The sequence below is a fragment of the Strix aluco genome, chromosome 7 (genome assembly GCF_031877795.1).
Source record: "Strix aluco isolate bStrAlu1 chromosome 7, bStrAlu1.hap1, whole genome shotgun sequence".
NCBI classification, from domain to species: Eukaryota; Metazoa; Chordata; class Aves; order Strigiformes; family Strigidae; genus Strix; species Strix aluco.
In genome coordinates this window covers 16,198,249-16,215,474 of record NC_133937.1, presented here as the reverse complement: position 1 = coordinate 16,215,474, position 17,226 = coordinate 16,198,249, and the positions used below count along the sequence as shown (strand labels likewise).

At 36.1% G+C, this 17,226-nt stretch overlaps 1 protein-coding gene across 1 annotated transcript in view; it reads left to right on the top strand.

Moving 5' to 3' along the window:
• LRMDA (leucine rich melanocyte differentiation associated) overlaps window positions 1-17,226 on the top strand; it is a 693,930-nt gene that overhangs the window by 567,181 nt on the left and 109,523 nt on the right. The window contains exon 6 of the mRNA XM_074830576.1: window positions 14,981-15,065. Coding sequence (XP_074686677.1) covers window positions 14,981-15,065 — 85 coding nt within the window. The remainder of the gene's footprint in view (window positions 1-14,980; window positions 15,066-17,226) is intronic.

Genomic DNA, 17,226 nt, shown 5'->3' with positions numbered 1-17,226 from the left:
AGGAGGAACAGAGACAAAAGCAGAAATCTGTTCTGTATTTTTCCTTTCTTTTTTTCCTGATTATGCTGTTGGTGAGTATGTCTAATTGGAACACTAGCTTCATCTTTGCCTCCTCTCTGCTTCCTGTGAGCATGATCAATTAAATATTATTTTTCATGTATCTGGAAAAAGTTCCTTTAAAGGTTGCCATTGTAGACCAGTGCTCCTATTCCTATCTTATTGTGTGATGGATTTGATGCAGTGGACTTGCTCTCATATTACCATGATGATAGAGCTCAAAACTGTGAGGCAGTAGGTCTTTTTTTTTTTACAAATCTGTTAGTGTTTTTTCAGTTTGCTCATGACTAAAAGTACTTTAAAAACCCATTGGACATTTGACGAATACAGCAAATTGCACATACAAACTAATTCAGCAAAATTATCCCTAGAAATACTGGGATTGATGTCATGTTTGAACTACTCTTATGACATTTTCTAACTGGAGTTGTGTTTTGTTTTGTTTGTTGGTTGGGGGTTTTTTTGTGTGTGTGTGTGGGGGTTAACATCATTTTGTACCCTCTAGTATGTTCTGAAGGAAATGATGCTTCTGCATGTTAGCGCCCACAGTAAGCAGTACCCACACTAGCTTTAAAATTCAAACCTTTCATTAGACTACCTTTTCCACTGGCAGCTTTCCTTACATTCTGAAATCCTTGGAAAGACACTGTAGAACATGAAGCTATCACATAAAGTTGATTTTATGTTTTCCCAGTCTCAAACTACTTAGTGCAAATAAAATTTTGTGCCAGTCAGCCCAAGATGTGTTACAGCACTGTTAAAGCCCAGTCTGTTAATTACAAATGTTTTGCACTGTTTGTGTGATGCACAGATTTCCTGGAAATAGGTTTCCTTTTGGCAGTATGTTTTACAGTACAGTCAACAGAATGTTGTGGAATAACAATTATGGGAATAAGGAGAATGCACAAGCTATCGGAGTGAACACTTTAATGCTGATGCATTTTTTCTGATGAAAGCAACTCAGATAAGAGGATATTCAAGTTATTGTAGCAATTAGTTTTTCTAAGATGTCTATCTATATGAAATGCTTCATGGTAGGAAAAAAACCACAACTCTAGTAGAATACAAAGTTTATTACATTTCTAGACTACATTATCCTTGTCAGCTGGATTAAAGCATTCTCCTAGTTTCTGTCTTATATTACCATAACAAGTGAGGAAATAATGTAGTGTTGTTACACAGAGCAGCTTATAAATTTTGACATAAGTGTGAGAGAAATCACTTGAAATGTGAAGCAACCAAGAGGAATAATTAGGAACAGCAGAATGATCTCAGTAATATGACAACAGTTTCTAAAGCACCCCACAGGATTGAAATCATCAGGTTTGCTTGACCTATATCTTTAATAATACAGCTCATTGCCCTTGTATTGAAGCTAGAGGGTAGGACAAAGTATAAGCTTTATCATGTTTTAGGAGAAATTGCAAAAAGTTTATTTATTAACACAGCACAAAATGGCCCATTTCTATGATTACCAAACAGGAAAGCAAGTTGGGCCACAGTTCACCACACAGAACACTTTATAGTCAGGCTTGGCTGGCAAAAAGTATTATGTAACACTCAAATAAGATAAATGGCTGCATTGGCAGTGGAAATAACCTTCTGTTTAATTAGAAAATAAGAGCTATATGGGACAATAAAAATGGTTACTGCTGCCCTCAGTCAGTGTTTAATAAATATGATAGTGCTGAAGATAATGCTAAGTGTTATTTATTTGCGTAATATCATGGGCTCTGTAATTGTTCATGTTCTTGATAGTTACCCTGCATGTAGAATGAGTCCATTTCACATTTTCTTTGTTTAATTCTTAAGAAAGAAAGAGGATTTTTTTTAAAACTGTTTTTAGGAGCCAAAGATATGTGATCAAAGTTCATTCACCTCTCAGTGGTGCTGCAACTGAACTACTGGTTTTCTTCAACATGATTAAGCTTTGAAACTAATTGTTTCATACATTTCAAGCTGGATTGTCTATCTGTCTTGGATACGTCTTTATGTCTGTGAGATGAGAGTATTCAAATTTTTAGCTGTCCATTTTATCATGGCTGTGTTTATGATTAGTATCTTTCTAAGGTCTGATTTTAGCATGGTTTTACCTTCCTTTGGCTTCATTTGGAGTTTTAAGCACTAAACACACACAAACTAAGTCCTACAGGGCATGGTGTGGAAGACTGATGATTTCAATGAAAGCTTCTCTCTAAAGGGAATAGTCTTTACTAGTAAATCAAGCATCAAAGTGTGTTGTGTGTATATGTATCAAAAGTTTCCTTTCTCTGTAGAGCATGTTTATTAGATATGGACACTGTTCCCGGTTTCACATATTTAGGAACGTACATGTATTTATCAAGTGCTTGACAGAAAAGCAGGGCATGGGATGCATTTTGCAATATACTTTTAACAGGCTTGGTATCCCAGCCCTATTGCTTTTGGTCACTGTCTTTATATTTTGTATCTACAGTAAGTACAGCGATTTGGAAAAGGATATCAAAGACTTTGCTTGGTTTTATCCAAGGGGAAAATTCAGAAGATGTTTCATTAAGAAGTTTTAACCCCTCCTTCCTCCCCTGCTTCCCCCCCACACCCTGCCCCTGTATGTCAAAAGGCAAAACAAACCAAACCAAACCCCCTTTTCTTCACACAATTCACTTTAAGCTTCAAAATCCTCCAAAATCCCCAATCTCCCTTTGCAGTCTGGTTCCCACTCTCCAGATTTCCTCATCTCCCTCTGAAAGAAAAAAGCTCTTCTTTAAGGGACTGATAGGTTGTAGAGCGATGCTTAGCAACAACATTCCTGTGCCTTAAGTAGCTGCAAGCCCCTAGCTGAACCCTTTGATGTGACTGTCAGGGCAGATTTATTTTGTTTTAGCACATTGTCTACTTGTCCAGATGTATCAGGAGATAAAAAGGAGTCATGTTTACACTCTTTCTGGGAGGGGAAGGTGGAGGAGGAGATGTAATTAAATTGCATTTTTGATGAGTCTCTGAGAGATCGGGATGAAGAACAGAGGAATTGGCTTGAATATAGAGAGGAAACCCACTCGTCTGCCCTAACACCTGACATTGTAGGAAAATTAAGTGTAAAGCCATAGCACAATGTGTTGATTTGGTTCTGCTGAAGCCTTTGACTTTGTGTTTTCTCATGTGCTGGTAGTTCATGAGAGTCCAGAAAGGCCTATTAGAAAGTAGTGGTTATGCACCACAGACTCTTTCTTGTGTGTCTTATTCAATAGATTTATTTGTCCAGGTTGAAAATAACTGTGCTTTTCTCTAGAATGTTAATTTATAGATCACATACCCCAGAACTTCTGGCTGTGGTAAGTGGCTGTCAATCAAATACTTAAAAAAAAAACCAAAAACCCCAAAAATTGAGCCTTAGTGATCTTGGATAAACAGACGTGCAGTGTAAGACAGGCCTTGCTGAATTCTCCCAGAGAACAAATACCACAGATAAATCCATTTTTGTTTATTTGCTTTTAACTTGCACATTTAGCAACACCATTCTGAGCTCTATTAATAACCTGCGGTGTGCAGTGACAAGTCTGATTCCAGCAGTCAGTATGCTGTGGGTATGCCAAGTGAATAAAACGCTAGTTTTAATCTGCTGTTACAAAAGTTACTCTATTTGCATTTTAAATAGGTTACACTACAGCACCCCCTTCTGCTGACTAAGTAGTGTGACAAGAGGTTTTAGCTGCAATTCAGTTTCATTCCCACACGACGGAATGGAGATGCCTTGAAAGCGTTTTTAACCTTCCCATTTCTTAATTCCTGTGCCTATTAAGCAAGGAGATCAGTGCAACTCAACAGAAGTCATTAAACTACTGTTATCTTATAATTTTTAGGATCTAGCTTTAATTTTTGCGGCATTGTCTGTGCTTCTGAAAAAATGAAGCAAGCAGGGGATGGCAAAAGGAATAGCAAAGCAAAGTAAACCTCTAACATTGCCAGCAGTTATGCTTGGTCAGTGAAACATATATGCAGTTTTGCATTTCTCTGATTGTCACTGAATGTGTTTGCAAGTGATGATATTATGTTACTAATTTAATTTATGGAACAGTCTCAGCAGTTCCTATCCAAAAAAAAGCAATTTACCTTGCTGATTCTGTCTGTCTTTGCTTTTGAAGAATCTATGGACATCAGATTGGAAAAAATCTGTATTTCAAAATACAGGTCTATGAAAAGTAAGAAGTTACTGTATTGCATGTAATGTGTATTTGAGTTCTGCATCTGTGTTTATATGTAGCTTGTACCCTGTTGCTATGCGACCGCATAGCATAAATCTCAGCAATTACTCCAATAGTGTTATTTTCTAGTTGTGATATAATTAGTTGAAAAATATTGCAGGAAAAGACTGAAGTAAACTTGGAATCTAATACATTATCAGTGTACTTCCCTTACGTTAACTTCCTTATGCTTTTGCACCTCCTGTTGAAGTTGTAGTATCTAAAAACTCAGTGTTGTTCTTTCACTCCTTCAGGGCTGTTGGACAATGAGTGAAATGCAATAAATGGCATGTTTGGGCACTGATGTGGTGGAAACTTAGAAAAAGGTTAGCATCTGCAAGTTCATTTGTGGTTGGCTTTACAAGACACTTCAAAGGATAGTTGTCTATGACAACTCAAAATTCTCTAGCAACTGTTGCAGTTTTCTGAGTTGGGGTATGACAGGCTTATTACTTTTTTTTTTTTTCCCCTTGCACTTTGTTTTACTAGCATGTATGCCCATTGGATCCTGCATGCTGTAAATGAAAAGAAGGTAGCATGTGTGTTCCCAGAAGGTGAAGAAGGTAAAAATGCTGGTAAAGAAATGCAAGATAAAATGTATACTTGTTGCTTGGATGCTTTCCCAAACCCAGACCAGAAGTCAAGGCCAGGAGATTTTCCTTTATTGTTTTATACTTTTGGGGGTCTTTAGATTTCCTGATTTTCATTAATACCAGTCTAAGAGAAGAAAAAGCATTCAAAAATCTATTTTAGGGATGAGTATTATTTAGCAACTTTGAATTTATTTTGTAGTGTGATTTTAAAGGAATTTATTCTTATTTTAAAAGCTAACATTAAGTTTTACAGTGAATAGATTGTTGGATTATATTAATGGGTATTCCTTTCATTTACTATTGTGTTGCTAGAATGTTTAAGTGCTCCTTTAGAGGCAGATCCTGTTATCTACCATAATACAAGATACTGACCCACTTGAGCAGTAAAGTTTATCTCATCACAAATGAAAATATTAGAATCTGGTATATGATTAGGGAGAGGTGATAATAGTGACGTTACTTTCCTTCAAGTCATTAAACTGAACTGAGTGAGCAGCAGAATCTTTTGCATCCTTCTACTTTTAAATGTAGGTAGCTAAGATACGATTTTTAAAAAGATACAAGGCAAATACCATGCAATAAGAAGTCACTTTTTTTTTTTTTTTCTCTGCTGAGATTGAAAAAATAGTGTTAAGAAGATGCTAAAATTCTTGCCTTTTGAGTGATGTTAAATTGAAAAACAATGGTCATGGAAGTCAAAAAACCTAACGGGTGTTTCTGTATGCTATATGTTACAGTAGAACAAATCAATTCAGGCTCCTTAGATGCAGTCATTGCCTTGTGATTATATTTGTATAAAGTCTTGGAGCCTTTGATCAAAGAAAGGCATTTGTGATGAGGTCTAATCCAAGCTCTTTAAGGTGTTTAACTTGCACGGGAGGGAGAAGAGGTTGATAAAAGCTGGGATTTAAATTTAGTTTTGCTGAACTTTTGTTTTGAAAAGATTTCTATTATACACTGCTTCCTTTTCCATACAGAAGATGGATCATTGAGTAAACCTAAAAGGGAAAGAGGATATGGGAGGAAATGGGTGGGGATTTGGAATTAATCTTCTGAAGAAAAATGTTTGATCAGTGGGTAGGAGAGGATGAAAACCTCTGATGTTGACAGCAGGCAACTTTCTGGATAGTGTGTGATTGACAGCTTTGATGCTCTAGTGGGGAGCGAGTGTCCAGCCGTGCTCAGGCATCCTCTGTCTGTGGGTGGTAGTGTTAATAATGTGGCAACTGGAAAGATTAATTGTGGACAAGCAGCAGGATTATGAGGAGGGCTTCACAGGTCTAAAAGGAACAGTGGTAGGAAGGCCTCTGATCTGTCAGCCCAAAAGGAAATTAGTTAGGGCAGGCTGGAGCAGGCTTAAAAAAAGGGGGGGAGGGAAGAGGGGGAAGATGGAGTAATGGGAGAAGGGAAGCATTTAGGATATTAAAGCAAAATGAAGAGGATATTGAAAAAGGTCATAAGGGGACGGGTTGATGTTCTTGAAAGACCTTAATTCGCTACATCCTCTTACAGTACATGTCGAGTTCATCTTGTTTTGCAGGGAACCGCAAAGTGACGTTTGTAGTGGATAGACCTACAACGTTAGGTAAAACCTATTACTTGTTTTCAAAATGAACCTGAGAATAAACTCAAACTGCAAATTTTCAGAGATATCTAAATGCAAAATATATAGGATGGAGTTTACTTAAGCTGTTTCTGCAAGTTACTAGCTGCTGTGTGTTTTACTTCCCATGCTTTTTGGTAGAAGTAGGGATTTTGCCAATAAATTCTGTGTTACCATTAAAGAGGCCATTCATCATGCTTACTAATGTTATTAATCAAGATACACCACAGTACTCTTAAAATGAGATCATTTTGATAAATCATGTATGACATGAAAAGACTTTATTCCTTTTAAGTGCAATTTAGACTGTAATTTTTTTCCTCATTTATGATTCATGGGAGAAACATGGATAAAATTCCCTTGCACATTTACACCTTATCTTCAGTAATAATTCAAAACTGCTCTTAGATGAAAATTCAAGGTCTGATTCACCAAAGCTGAATGCCAGCTCATTATTTTCTGGCATTCAGTAGTCCAAAAATAATGTCCATACATTAGGTGCTTTTCACAATAGTTGAATTTGGCTGCACACCAGACATATCGATTACACTCAATTAAGCCTAAATGCATAAGAATTATCTGATGTTCATTTACATTTTTGATCCAGTTGCACCCTGCTTTCAACCTTGCAATTTAACATTAAGTGAAAACCAAAAGGTAAATTCAAGTGAGAAGTGATATTCTCTCTTATATGAGAATAAGGGAAATATATTCTGAAATGCTTTGAATCTTCTTAAGCTCCACTAATTCTGTTAAATAAGCAAAATTCTCTTGCTTTTTCCTGTTAAAGGTTATTGGAATTGGAAGGCCAACCAAAATATAAGATCACTGTTCTCCTTGTCAACCTATTACTACAATAATTTGGCCTACTCTATTAATACCATCACATATGAAAACAGGCTGCTAAAATGTCCGGAATGAATATTTGCTAAGTTCAACGTCACAGTCTTGATTATAGCTGAAACACTTGTTTTATTTATTAAATTTAAAAATGTCAGAAATGAGTTGCAGCGGTTTTTGCTAACATAGGTATAAGTATTAGATAAATTTTTGTTTATTCTTGTGTTTAGAAATACAAAAAGGAAATCTCTAGTAGAGAGATTTAATTTGGAAAGCAGAGTCATTTAAATTTTACTGTTTCTCAAACCATGATTCAAAGAGGATTGGCTTTTCTGAATTATAGTCCCCCCTTTACTTCTCTGAGCAGCTGAAAGTATTTGAAAGAATGTGTGTGGTTGCTAAAAATAGCAGATCATTTGTATTTTTGAACCATTGGTCTCTACAAATTTGTTTTGCTGCAGCAGATGTACAGTATATCCTGATACTACACAGGATGTTCCCTTACTATTACCATCCAAGTATGGGGTTTTTTATTCCTTGAAAAGTGAAATTGGGGATTAAACTTATGAAACTTTTATGTTTAGTCTAATTAGATTCCCAGACTCTTGAGAGCCAGAATTGCCAGTGTGTGGCTGACTTAATTTTCTTCTAAATGTTACAAAGTTGGGTTTTTTTCTCCCTTCACACTTTACTTTGTGTTTGCATACTAGGAAAACATTTTTCACTTCCACATCATACTAAAAGCTATGCATCACAGACTTAGAAGGTCAGACTCCTTATGATTTTTTAAAAAGTTATTATTGTGAGTATTAGATTAGCAGGTAAAAAAATCATAAAGGCAAAAAAAAATCCCTTATCCTACCAATAACTGCCCTTAAGTTCCCTTCTTGTCTCATAAATTCTCTTTATTATTAATGAGAAAAAAACCTTGGGAAAAAGACTCCTTATAATTTCCCTAGGAAATTCTTTCTAATGAGGCACTTTTATAAAAGTAAATTAAAATGGCATATTAGTTCAGAGTAATCAAATTATGTTTGTCCTTATTAAGACTGGTTAAATTACTACTTTTAATTTTCTTGAAAATGGCTGCTGATGAAAGAAAGTAATTCAGATCTTTGGGACATCTGGCAAAATATGAGGACAGTTTAAGGCATGAGATTGAGACAAAAGTGGGTGAAACCCTTTTCCTTTCTTCCCACCTTCCATCCAAAACTCATCTACTTTGTTCTATTTTTCAGTACTGTAGTCAAACGTCTGAAACCAAATTTTAAAATAAATCACTATTGCTATGCCAGGTTAGGAGGTCATCTCAGTAAGCCTGCAGAGATCGGGAAAGTTGTGATAACACCATGCATTTATTTCCTCCTCTCCCCCTTAATTAAAGTGACTCTAATTTATACTGGAGGTTTGGTAAAGGCAACTGCTAACTCGTAGTTAACTATGCTTGGCTGTGAAGAAGGAGAATCAGGAAATCCCATTTCGTCAAGGGCAGCTGTCTCTCTACATAAGCATGCCATGCCAGCTGTTGGTTTTCCAGAACATAATAAGTTGTTGGGATGGGTCACAAACTTCGACTGGCCCATTTGAGACTTCTAGTCTAGTTCACATCTAGGGAGAAGAAAGAAAGACCTTTTGTAGCCTGACATATACAGTGTGCTGTCAGGTCCTGCTTTTGCATATTTTCTAGTCTCCTCCTTTATCCCTTTCTTTCACTGGCTGTATGGTTCCTGAGTTCATAGAAAAGCAAATACACTGTAAATAAAGCTGTTCTTCCCCAACCATTCTCTAGGACGGAATGGTTAAAGACTTGGTGTGTTGTTGTTTCCTGTAATATTTTCTGCAATCACAAGGCAAAGACCTCACAGTGAAATCAGAGCCCCACTGTGCTTGGTACTCTGCAACTCATGGGAAGAAGCGGTCCCTCTAAAGTAGTGTTTTGATACTCTCTGCAAGCATGTCATAAATTCAACCCAAAATGAATACATTTAAATCTTTTTCTGTTATTAGGCAGACTGTTTACCTCATTGCAAATTTATGCACGATTTTAATATACATATTTAATCTGTAAACAATTAATTTCTAGTTAGTTATGTCTAAAATTTTGGGGAAAAAAGTCTTCAGGAGGAGTTCCATGGAAGGTTTCTGTACATTTTATCACAAATGTGAACAAGTCATGATGGTCCAATATACTCATGGGTTAAGACATGTGAATTGCTGCCATCAGTGTTACAAAGGGGGTGAATCAACACATTGCTGACATATTAATATACACATATTTAGGCAAGTTTTCAAAGTATATATGAATGATTGAAGACTGTTGCCATTGTCTGTCTTGGGGAAGATATGTGTGCTCAAGAAATCCAAAATGGGTCCTTAGCCTAGGTAGATGTTTATGCAGACTTTTCTTAAAATTATAATAAGCCATGTATCTGTTAAAATATGATTAATTTTAAGCACTGAGTACATTTGAGACAGAATAAGCTTATCAGGAAAATATTACTGTTTAGTTACATAAAAGGAAAAGTTTTTCAAAAGCAAGTATGAGTTGATCCTTTAAGTTGGAACTATACCACAGATTGTCCCATTAATCATATACCTTTCTGGAGAAATGTTTTTGTCAGTTTAAAAAATGGATGATGCAGTGATTTCCTTCATTCTTAATTGCAGTTTCCCTGTGGATATATTAAAAATCTTTTGAAATAAATCATACTTTCTTACTAAATCCAAGTTTTGCATCTGATAATGTGATATGTACCATTGGGCTGATCACTGCAATGTCACAATATTGTTTTCCATTTTTATTTGAATGTAAATCACCGAATGAGAAGCAACAAGCTTTCAAGTTGCTAAGGTCATTTCTCTGCAACCTTACTACTAGATGACTTTGACAAGTGTTAAAACTGTGATGAATGAAAATAAACAACAGTATCACAGAACACAAGATTTCTTGATAATTGTGGGTCATACTTAGAGAAGGAGTATCATGCTGTCCCCAAGAAATTTGCCTCTTCATCAGTTCCCTGAAATGAGTCACATTCTAAAATGCTGGAGATTTGAGATATTCCCATACTAGATGAGAAACATGTTGCAAAGGAGAAATCCCAAGCACTTAAAATCTTTCTAAGGTAACATACAAGAGAATACTTAGTCTATGTCTTGAGTTCTATAATAAATAATATTTTCTTAATTTTTTTGTTTTTTGCTACTACATCTCATTCTGCACTCTATCATCTCTCTTTTGGATGATGTCTTGATCAAGCTAAGATTTCTCTTTGTGACGTCCTCTAAAAATATTTTGGAATTAAATGTATTTGGCTAAGGAAATCTTTGTATGTACATGTGTGTATTGAAATAATTTTACTTACCACATCTTTCCATAAGTGCACTGTATATCTCTTGAACCCTTCTCAGGAATGTGCCAACATGCTGCTGGTCTTCCTGTATTGTAAGTATATAGTTGTATATATTGTAACATATTGTATATATTGTAACATATATTGTATATATGTAAATCTATATTGTAAGTATATATCAAGTATAATACATTAATGGCTACTACAGTTACTGATGTGTATAGGTGTGTAAAGAACTACTGGCATACCTTAGAAATAAGAGTAAATATTAGTAGAGAAATACTAGGCTACAAATACAAGCTATGTGACACAAATAGAAGAATATCAATGGGTATTAATGATATGCCAATACAGCCTAATATCAAGCCACATCTTACAGAATCACAGAATCGTCTAGGTTGGAAAAGACCTTGAAGATCATCTAGTCCAACCATTAACCTAACACTGACCATTCCCAACTACACCATATCCCTCAGCGCTATGTCAACCATACTCTTAAACACCTCCAGGGATGGGGACTCCACCACCTCCCTGGGCAGCCCATTCCAACACCTAACAACCCCTTCTGGAAAGAAATGCTTCCTAATATCCAGTCTAAACCTTCCCTGGCACAACTTGAGGCCATTTCCTCTTGTCCTATCGCTTATTACTTGGTTAAAGAGACTCATCCCCAGCTCTCTGCAACCTCCTTTCAGGCCATTGTAGAGGGCGATGAGGTCTCCCCTCAACGTCCTCTTCTCCAGACTAAACAACCCCAGTTCCCTCAGCTGCTCCTCATACGACATGTGCTCCAGACCCTTCACCAGCTTCGTTGCCCTTCTCTGGACACGCTCGAGTAATTCAACGTCCTTTTTGTAGTGAGGGGCCCAAAACTGAACACAGTAATCGAGGTGCGGCCTCACCAGTGCTGAGTACAGGGGTAAGATCCCTTCCCTGTCCCTGCTGGCCACGCTATTTCTGATACAAGCCAGGATACCATTGGCCTTCTTGGTCACCTGGACACAGTGCTGGCTCCTGTTCAGCTGGCTGTCAATCAACACCCCCAGGTCCCTCTCTGACTGGCAGCTCTCCAGACACTCCTCCCCAAGCCTGTAGCGCTGCTACTCATCAACAAAAACTAAAATTACCTAAGCAATAACCATTGCTTTAATTAAAATTACTCAAAGTTTAGGTTCTGGAGGGCTTTTTTGGTTGGTTTTTTTGTTGTTTGGTTGTTTGGGGTTTTTTTCCTACTGCAATTTCTACAGTATCTGTAATTTTGATGAATATGGTTTGAAAATACAGTACTCTTTTACAGTCTGTCTATTTAGTATCAAGTACAACAATTCTCAGCTTGGACAAAACTTGCAGGTTAATACGAAGACAGAGACACCTCAATTTAGCAAGAGTTTGGTTATGTGCATAGGCTGTGCGTAGTCTTGCCTTTATTGGCCTTGTAACTTTTATACCTTCTTCTATGATATACTGCAAAACTTGGATGACTTTGAATACAAGTTTCTCCAGTAATAATTCTGTTAGAATTTCTTTGCTGACCTCTTCCTATAAAACTGAAGCTACCATTTTAACCAGCTTCCCTCAAAGCTATTTGTATTTGTAGTTACTTTCCACTGCAACAAGAACTTCTGATGCATATGTCACCAACACTTGAAGACATAACTGTCATATGTCGATACTGTCACTATCAAAGTCTTCCTATGAATATGAAGAGTAATACAATCTATACAAATCTCTTTGGAAAATAGCTTAGGGTCAAACGTCAGTATGTGGAAGGGAAAAAAAATAGTTGTCTTTTTGCTGGTGCACAGGCTTATTCAGAAACGTGATTCAGAACTCCAACTAGTGTTTGTGCAAAACAAGTGGATGATATTCCATAGAATTAAAGTTGCTCCAACTGAATACTTAGCTAAAAGGTAATGAAAACTGTTCTGTATTTGACAGGGAATTATATACTGCACATAAAATAACAGCAAAACACCAATAAACAAACCTTCCTGTTCTTGCTTTTCCTAAAATTGGAAATAAAGCTAAATTGCCCCTTCACTCCAATATCCTTTTTAGAAGCTCTTGAATTTTGCTCACTCAGTGGTATATTGCTGAAAAGGCAAAGCCTCTTCCAGTAATTTTAGGAAAACCTATCATCAAGCTGTCAGCAGTCTAAATTGAGATTAAAAGTACCAAAGAGAATCCTTCACTATTATCAGAGTCCCAAATAAGTACACTTGAATAAGCAGATAACATCTAGAGTGTACAGTATGAGACCACTTATTCCTCCATCTTTTGGAGTGATTTACCGGGATGAAGTCTAATGTTAAATAGTTAGTGACATTCTTCTTCTTGTTAAGACAGGAAGAACTCAGCCCAAAGAAAACAAATAGTTGTGAACAGATGCCTGTTCTTGGAATTCTCTTCAGATGTCACATTGCTGGGTGTTAGGGGCATCTATCTCATCTTCTGAGATGTTATGTGCCCTCAGCTCATATTGGTCCTCAGAGGAAAGATTTCCAGTCCAGCGTAGATTGAGCTGCATGTTTACAGTTCACTAAAATCAAAGTATTATTCACTCTAGCTGAAGGTGAGAGTTGTGTCTATAGCATTACCTCTCTGAAAAGGAGGTACCCTGAAAAGGGTGTATTATAAATGGTGAGTCAGCAGAGGCAGGATTTTCTAGGTTTTTATTCATATCTGATAAGTAGCATCCTTGCTGTTTAGGCAAACCTATCTATTAAGATGTTTGTTTTGAAGAAATTGATAGCTGGTCTCCAGAACAAAAGCTTAGTGTACTAATCTGCTCTGTTACTTACCTCTTAACATTTTAATATACTATCATCTAGGAGTTCAACAGCTATGACAGAAGATAAGTTACAGCCTTTAACAAACTATTACCATGATTAATTTTCATTACTGTGGATTTCTGATTGTTGTTCTCAGGTTTAGTCTGGCAATTAAGATTTGAATTAGTATTGAAGCTTTTTCTTCTCCAAAACATTATAGTCCTATTTTACACTTTTATCTTAACCAGACATTGTAAATCTGGTTTTGAATTAATTTCAATTTAAAAAAACTCTAAATTTTGAGGATATGATTAATTATAAAATAAGTAAGATTGAGGTAGATTCCTTTGATTGACTTTTGCTGTTTATAAACCAATATATCATTAAGGAATAACCTGCATAGAATACAGCAATTATTTTTTCAAGACTTCCTTTTGTAAATTATCATGAGATTCAAGAAATAGTTTAACTTTTGTATTTCTTCTCTTATTTGCCTTATCTTTTCTATTAGAAATTATCATGTAACTTTTAGTGGACACTGCCCTTTGTGTCTTCCATTAAAACCCATCATCTTTTTATGTACGTTGCAATGGGTGGACTGTAAACACTCCAGAGCAAACTCTATCCCTGAACGTGTTATCAATCCATCTAACTTAAACTGAATTTTAAAAACTGTGATGATGATTCATATTCAGCAACAAGATCCGTTATTTTCATATCTCCTCCTAACAATGCAACACTGCTGCTCTATAACTAAAAAACAAGATGGTAAATGTGACTTGTCTTGGCTTTATATAGCTCTTTTCTTCAGATGAAACATCCAACTGGATGAAGATTAGTTTATTGCAAACCATAGCTCTACAGCCTAATCTTTTAAAATTGGAATCATAGGATCTTGAAATTTTTATTATGGGGAAAGATTTGGGTTTCCTTTCCTCTCCCTTAACATTTTGCTTTTAAGGATTCTGAGCAAGTTGTCTTGGTACTTACTTCTTCAAACTTCTGGTGTGGGTTTTTAGTGTTTATTATTAACAATTCTATATACTTGTCTGCTTTTTTGCATTATAAGCAATATAATTTTTAAGAGATCCCTTCATTTAGAACAGAGGACAGTGGAATGGCAGAATCATTTTTTAGCTTAGTTTTGAAAAGTATGGTATCTTATTCCAGTGTTCTATTTTTTGACTCCTTTCTTACATGTGGACTTAGTCATAATTTCCTTTGGGTAAATATTAATCTGTCTCATCAAGAAGAACATTTTTAACATTGCCCAGAGTTTTCCTGATAAAGATGGTAATTTTTTGAAGCTGTGAGCTGTATGAAAATATTCTTTTAGTAACGATACCTAAGATCATTCTGTAAACTCTTGTGAGTACAGCTACATTGAAGGATTGCAGGCAGTCTTAAAAACAAATTAATCCTCCACAGCTGGTGACTCTGTGCACCTGTAACCATGTTATAGCACTCATCTTTCAGGTGCATCCTCTTTGTGTAATCACTGACTTTCACTCAGAGTACTGATAATACTTGTTTTATCACACAGGCCTCTGGTGATGCTGCCTCCATCTCTCCAGAGATACAATATACACCTCTGCCTGTGGGATCAAGAGACCTTACCAATCACAGAGGTATGAACTAGACTTTTATTGGTATGAACTGCTGTAAGGTGGTAAGCTTTGCTGTAAGGCCTTCTCCGTACTGGTTCCTGCTCTATTGTCATGTTACAGAGAACACTGTGCCTTTCAAGCACTAGATGAGAAAACCATACCTGTCATGACTAGAGATTTTAACTCATATTAAAGAGGATTTAAAGATAGTCTATTGGGAAAGCAAGTAAATCTGTGGATAATAATATTCAGTGATATTTTTTGTATGTGAGAGAGAAAAATGTAAAGAGATTAGAGTACTTAAATATTGCTAAGTAGATGATTACATGCAGCATTGGTAATTTTGAGAGAATTTGTAAACTTTCTAATATTTTCAAAGAGAGAGCTTTTTTGGAGTTTAAAAATTTAGGGCTATAATTTTGAAATGTTAACATGTTTTCATTGCACTAAAAATGGATTCTTCTTTGTTTTTCAACATTAAAGGTAGATCAGTGTTCAATTTCCTCTTTCACCAGTCCTTAGAATTTAAAAAGCACCTTGGTCAAATTCTCAAATTCCTTTTGCGTACCTGTAGAGCAAAAGTTCAGGGAACAGATGAAAAACTGAAGCAGTGGGGAAGGGTGAATTCCAAGCTATTTCACCTTTGTTCTAAAAAGGAGAAATTTATAAAGCTTGCAGCATTTTTCAGCTTTAAACCAGAGCAACAATACTCTTATTTATTGCCCATGTTACACATTGATTCCATGTTGATCATGCAAACCACTTGTGCAGAGGCAGGTTCTGCATAGGATACCAGAATCAAAGTCAGTTTTACATTTATGAATTGATAGGACCTTAGTTTTACTGTGGGTTCAAATTCTGCAGCACTGCAGAAGATTGAGGCAACATTAGTAGCATGCCTTGTTACTTGAAACCTTCTGAAAGAATCAGGCTGGCAATGCAACTGAATGAGGATCCATGATACAGATGGGAAGGATGAGGAAAGGAACTGATTAGACTTTAATTTGTTGCAGCCTATAATCACTGTCGTTGTGCCAGAGCTAAAGATGGGTGTGAAGCTACATCCTGGTCTTGGTGTAAATTGATATGATGCACTGGAAATCAGATGTCCTGAAAGTGCTGTAGTGCATTGCATTCTGACACTGAGCTCATGTGGTAACTGATACCTTTTAAAGAGAAAGGACCAGACCAAAATCCTGAATTTCAGCACACACCTGGTCTTCAGAGGGTAAAAAAAAACTAAATGAAAATAATTGCAACCCACTGCCCCCATAATTCCCAAGATACGTGTTGTGGCTTTGATTTTCAAGCCAGCATATTTGCTTCAAGATTGGATTTCTGGTGTTGGATTAAATGGCTAGGGTCTACTAAGGCAATATGTAGAATGACAGAATGTTGTAAGTGCCCAAGCTCTATAAAAATACATGAAAAGTACCATTAAAAACCAGGTATCCTCAGATTTATTTATTTAGATGATAGTGAATGAGAAGTGTGGCTTCATGGCTGATTTTGGAATCTGTCTTGGCGAAAGAAATGCCAGTAGTATTCAGCATCAAAAGTCATGTGCCTGCATTGATTTCTCTTGCAATAAAGCAATTGTGTGGCTCTAGTCAGCTTTGCAGACATGTCCATATGGGTGTCCGTTCAGATCTGGAGCTTACCAGGTTCAAAGTGCCACTGTCTTTGTTAGGGCTTGGGAATGCCCACTCTCTTACTATGAAAAGGAAAATTATATTCCTCAAATTATCAACTTTTTACCCTTAGCTGTTCACATAATTCTTTATTACTTCTGTCTTTACTCTTCCCAGAACTATTCTGCTTTGCATGCTAAACATGTGCTAAAAAGTTCCTTGATGATTAAGCACAGTTATAAATAAAGTGAATGGAGAAGAGAGTGTCATCCAAAAAAAGGGTAAAATTGGCCCTAAAAAGACTTTGTTAGCATGATCTATTAAGTTTTATATATATATATGTATATATAAAATATATTCACAAGGAAATAATTAAGAAAACTTTCAAAAATTCCAGGTGTTGTAAATAAAGCTTGGAACAACCTGCTGGCAGGGCCCATTAACTCAATCAACTTCTTTCCTACAAAGAAAAATCTCTAAGTTCACAAGCCCATAAAAGATTAATTGGAGTCAATAGAAAAATCTCCAAGAAAGGAATGAAATACTTAAAC